We start from the raw sequence: 5,112 nt of genomic DNA on the forward strand, positions 1-5,112 counted from the left end.
TGAAAGGTGCAATAAATGCCCTTTTGATTGTTTGCACTACTGTGTTGTCGTTCCTATGTCTCAAGAGCATGTGCGAGACCTCACAAATTTCACTGCCAACAAGCATCAGTGCCTGTGGAGCCATCAGGGAGAAAACAAGAAGCCAGCGCTTTATCGGCGGGCATTTAATGGGTGGTCACTGCAAAGAGCGATTGCAACAGGATCACAACTGCCACAGTCAAACTCAATTCATACCATCACAGGCTCATCAGGGTCAAGCCGGCCAAAAAACTCCCTCCAGGCACTGTTGGACTGCCAGAACTCGGTAAGTGACCACACCTGGGAGTAGTGGCAGAACGATGGCCCCCGCTGCGGCTGACCACACAGGCTGCTCACTAGTGTGTCCAGGTACTGGCAGAGAGATACAACAGGCATGAAACGCACGTTCTGTGTGCGTCTTCTGCAGCACTGTTCTACAATTAATGTTGAAATGATAAGTCTGTCAAACTAGTAAATATAAATGCATTGTGAACAAGGCTGATGAGCTTGAAGAAATGACATTGGGCCCCTCTTCGATTATCCATTCCTGACAGTGTTGCCAGGTCGGACGAGGCGGCGTAGCTCAAAGTTAGAGAAATTGTAGCCCAAGTGTAGCCAAACACAAAAAGAGAGCAAAATATTTCGTAGCCAAATGTAGCCATGTTTATTTGCGGTTTTATTTGTATATAAGTTTTCACATTGAACTACGGGAATCCTTTTTTGCACAACCCGTTGTAACCAAATGTCCTTGCCGCCATAACGGTCGACATCACGCTTGCACACAGAACACTTCTTGGCTGGCCCCGAAAGCTCTCAAGTTCCAGCGTATCGCTGCAGAGGGGGAAATCATAGTGCTTTTATTTTATGGCAAATAGAACTGAGTTATTATTTTTAGTTATATGCAGTAACTACAAGCTCACGTCAACGCAAAGTAATGTTCAGCATCATTGAGAGTGACATCCCTGCCCATGGCGTAGAAAAACTTCAGCTGTACAGCGTTCTGCGACGGTGACGCGCCCACGGCTTCTTTTTTACGAGCCAAAACCAGTGCGCTATGATATCTCGCGTTATTTGTCTCATTGTCCTATCTTGCTTTCTCGTTAATTAGCTTGGCCCGGGTTACCTGGAACACACTCTATATAGTTTCCATTTACATCAACCTGGCCGCCATCTTAGGTCTCTAGCACGCCAAGAACATGCGTTAAAAAGTGAGAGACAACAGATATGCCACTCGCTATCTCAATCAGTGTAAGCGAAGCTTTAAACGGTTGCGGTGCAAAACGGCACTCCAGTGTAAGAAGCGCGCAGTTGTTTGCGGCTGCGCGCTTCTTACACTGTCTGAAACCAAACCATGTTGATATGCTAATAATTACTGGGGTTTTACGTGCCAAAACCACGATATGATTGGGAGGCATGAAGCAGTGGGCGATTCTGGATTAATTTTGACCACCTGGGGTTCTTTAACGTGCACATAAATCTAAGTACCCGGGTGTTCCTACACTTTGCCTCGATCGAAACGTGGCCGCCGTGGCCGCGAATCCAACCCCCGTCCTCGAGCCAGCAGCGCGACACCTCACCTGCTAAGCTAACACCCTGGGTAATGTTCATGTGACGTGCCACACTGATGGCATCGTGGCAAACATGTTTCGATATCAGCACGATAAGTACCTGCATCTGTCAAGTTACGAGCAAACCATCTATATAAGTAAACACACCAGGACCCACATTGGGATCGGGGTCTTGCTCCCATTCTTTTTTATACTTTCTCGCATACTTGGCCCACTTCCCCATGGTTCGATTCTCCTCTGTGAGGAGGATTCGATCTGAAGTCTAACCTATGGAAATGAACCTCTAATGTAAGCACAAACAAAAACTCATCTCTCAGGAAAAAGAAAATGGCAGCAAAGCTTAGCGTGAGAAACGTGAAGCAGGCCGAAAGCTGTGCCCGGCGCGATAGTTGACCAAGAAGCCATGAATACACTGGAGCGTGTCATCTGCCCGTGCTTCTTTCATGTCGGCGCCACGATCGCCCGACCCTATTTTATTGCTCTCCGAGCATAGTGATGTTAGTACTACAGTGTACTGTGAAAAACCCTCTACTCGCAGGCTCATTCCGATGCCCGGGGATCGGATGTCTCACGGTGAAGCGCGATGTAATTTTAAGTACGTCAAAGATCAAAGCCACCGGCTCAGACAACGGCGCAGAGAATGGAGGGGGAGGGGGCGGTGGGCATTTCGCGCACACGCGCAGGCACGCTGCCAACTCAGCCACCTAAAACATAGCCATCGAGATTTGTTTATACTCGATCAGGGTGACTTTATAGGGCGCCACTTGTACCCCAAACAAAGCCAAGTCGCAGATTTTCAGTAGTCCAAACATAGCCACATAGCCAACACGTCCAAGTCGACGCTGAAATTTTTTTTCTCTAGCCCAATTTAGCTATATATAGCCAAACCTGGCAACACTGGTTCCCGACAGTCCCGGACTGCCCGAGACGGTGCTTTCAGCCAATGAGCATGCGTATGTAGTCTTTCGGACAGTCCGGGACTGTCAGAGATGGATAATCAAAGAGGCCCATTATCACCGAGTTCTCACACCGAAACATCATATCTGACACTAGTATATCATTACCAGACACTATATCAGATGTCTGCGCTGAGACATTCACAGTGGTATATGCACAGGCGTGCAAACGGGGAGTGGGCGGGGGCGGCCAAGTGTCACCAGAGCGCCCCCTCGTTTCTTTAAGCCTTTCCCCTCGCCATAAGACCATTTGAAACCCGAATCAATGCCAAAATTGTCACAATTATTAGCTAAAGCGTGAATGCTGCCCGAGCCCCCTCACAACCTTATAGCTTAAAGACATTTTTCTCGTACAGCCCTGCCATTCACCGCAGTCACAGTCCTTACTGCAATGAAAAGCTTTACTGCACCAATGAGAACCCAAGTCTATACATGACAGCAAGAAGCCAAAATTGGGCTTTCCTAGTGCCGCAGAAGAATGACAGTCTCTCAGCTGTGCTCCTGGCACCAAGCCAGACGCCAAAATTGCGCAGCACCTTACTCGTCACTGACTTTGAGAAAGGCAAGGCATAATTTACGCTTCATATTTTGCGATGCTCTGTCCGTACACCACAGTAGCTGGGTATGGAAGTAGCCTACGGTGAATCAAACGCACAGGTGATGAAAATTTAGGTGTGTTAATGGAACAAGGCATAAGCTACAATCAAAATTATTTATTTTTACTGTGTTCAAGTGATGGACATGGCAAAGGAGCCACAACATTTCATGCCTTTTCCCACTGACAAACGCACTCAAATACAGTAAAATTAAATGTTACATGTTCACATCACAATGCACACCCATCCGATGCACCCAAATGTGCTCAGACAAGTGTGAACCTGAGCCCCATGCAGATAGCCTCAATGTATTTGTGGTAATATGGTCTTTCTTACTGCCAAATGACCAAGAAAAAAAAAAGTCACTTTCTGCCACATTCTGGTTTAAATGAATGAAATGCCCTGTATCTGAAATCAGAACCATTTTCATCCTAAACTTTCATTTTCGGCGTAATTATGGTGCATTGTGCAGAGCATGTATTTTTACACGTTTGTTGTCCGCAGGCAAGGCTGCCTGGAACATGGAATTTCGTTTCAGCTGCTTTCGTGGCATGTCTGCATATACACAGCCATCAATCAACAAGACATAAGACATCTGAACAAGACTTGGGCAAGCTGGTTGAAGATCAACGTATCGGACAAGCAGTGCAGTAAAACAAGGGAGGAGGACAGCACGGACTGGTGGTTTTATTCAAAGGAACAGAACTATGTACAGGAAAAAAGGTGAAAAATTGTCCCTAAGGCCAGGGGAACTCACACTTCAACGTATTTGCAGTGGCTATTCATTTTGCACAAAATTACAGACACCAAAAATTAGAAATCACTGACTGCTCGTCATAAACTATATGCAAGAGCACTGATATCGGTCAATTTCCCGTCACTACACAAAAATGAAGGCCGAGTAATACGACAACAGATTAATACCGACAGAAGAAAACTTGAGTGCCGGGCAACTTTGCGCGCAAGCTGTGCGATACTGCCGATTTCTAATCTCTTTCAGGCGAAACGGTCAGCTTTATGTTTTTCTAAATCCTACCGAAGGCAACAAGGGCCCAGCGTGAAAACACTGCCAAGAGTACGCAGCACGGGGCTCAACACACAGCAACTCGCAATCAGCTGGCCTGCTCCAGCGAAAACGCGGACGGCACTGCGCTTGTAGGCACTCAATAGCTTAAAGTGTAATGTGAGTGCCTTCAAAAAGAAAAAAGTCGAACTCACCTTTTCAGCTCTCTCGACAGGGAATTTTGACAGCAAGTTTAACCAAGGACCATTTGTGGTTACCGCCATCTTTGCTAATACCCACATGGCCTCCGAGATTGTGCCCACCTGCCAGCCATGACCCAAACAACGCCTCCTAAAAAACATGGAGGTAAAAAAAGTTTTTTTCCTTCCTCCATGCTAAAAAACTTTGCCTGGAACCATGCCTGGAACGTAAGCCGCGAACTCGCTGCCCTACTACAGTGGCTAAAGACCTACTAGTGGGACGAGCGGCTGGGGCGGCGCATGCTTTGCAGTGAGGCGCACGACGTGGAAAATACTGGGGCGGCGCTGCGGTCGAAGTGAATTGGGCCGCATCAAGGTCGCGCCGCTGGAAACTGCTGGCGATACTGCTCGGCAGGGTCATTCGTACTACTTCGCGCGCTGGTATTTGCGTTCAGACCGCTCAAACGGGGTTCATAATTGCATATGACATGTATTTATGCCTTAAGAATAAATTACTTTCTTTCTCTTCTTTATTTATTTTTTATTATTTTTTAATACCACTCGGTCATTGCGCGTGCATTGCGGCCGCAGTGTCGGCTTTCATTCTACTATGTTATTGTACGGTTCCCTTCAGAGAAAAAATATTTTTCTCGTTCTTCAAGCAGCATGTATCTCCCGTGTGTATTGTTGCACATAAAATTTTTCATCAGAAGGCCCTGCGAAACGCAGAAGGAGAAACATATGCAACCTTCCTGCTTGCCGCTTCAAACA

General features: G+C 46.8%; 1 protein-coding gene across 1 annotated transcript; it reads right to left on the reverse strand.

Moving 5' to 3' along the window:
- Positions 1 to 211: 211 nt before the first annotated feature.
- LOC125941998 (uncharacterized) lies at positions 212 to 4,510 on the reverse strand. Its single transcript, XM_049659899.1, has 2 exons — positions 4,357 to 4,510; positions 212 to 390 (listed from the first exon to the last, which is right to left on the reverse strand). Exons 1-2 carry the CDS (start codon positions 4,501 to 4,503, stop codon positions 229 to 231), a joined length of 309 nt encoding a protein of 102 aa, XP_049515856.1. The 5' UTR covers positions 4,504 to 4,510; the 3' UTR covers positions 212 to 228.
- Positions 4,511 to 5,112: the final 602 nt, after the last annotated feature.

This window comes from Dermacentor silvarum, unplaced genomic scaffold (assembly GCF_013339745.2).
Source record: "Dermacentor silvarum isolate Dsil-2018 unplaced genomic scaffold, BIME_Dsil_1.4 Seq856, whole genome shotgun sequence".
NCBI lineage: Eukaryota > Metazoa > Arthropoda > Arachnida > Ixodida > Ixodidae > Dermacentor > Dermacentor silvarum.

Coding starts and splice junctions, on each gene's coding strand:
- LOC125941998 (XM_049659899.1), bottom strand. CDS start 4,503: ATGTTTTTTAGGAGGCGTTGTTTGGGTCATGGCTGGCAGGTGGGCACA. Junction 391..4,356: donor CTGTCGAGAGAGCTGAAAAG/GTGAGTTCGACT, acceptor TCTCTCTGCCAG/TACCTGGACACACTAGTGAG.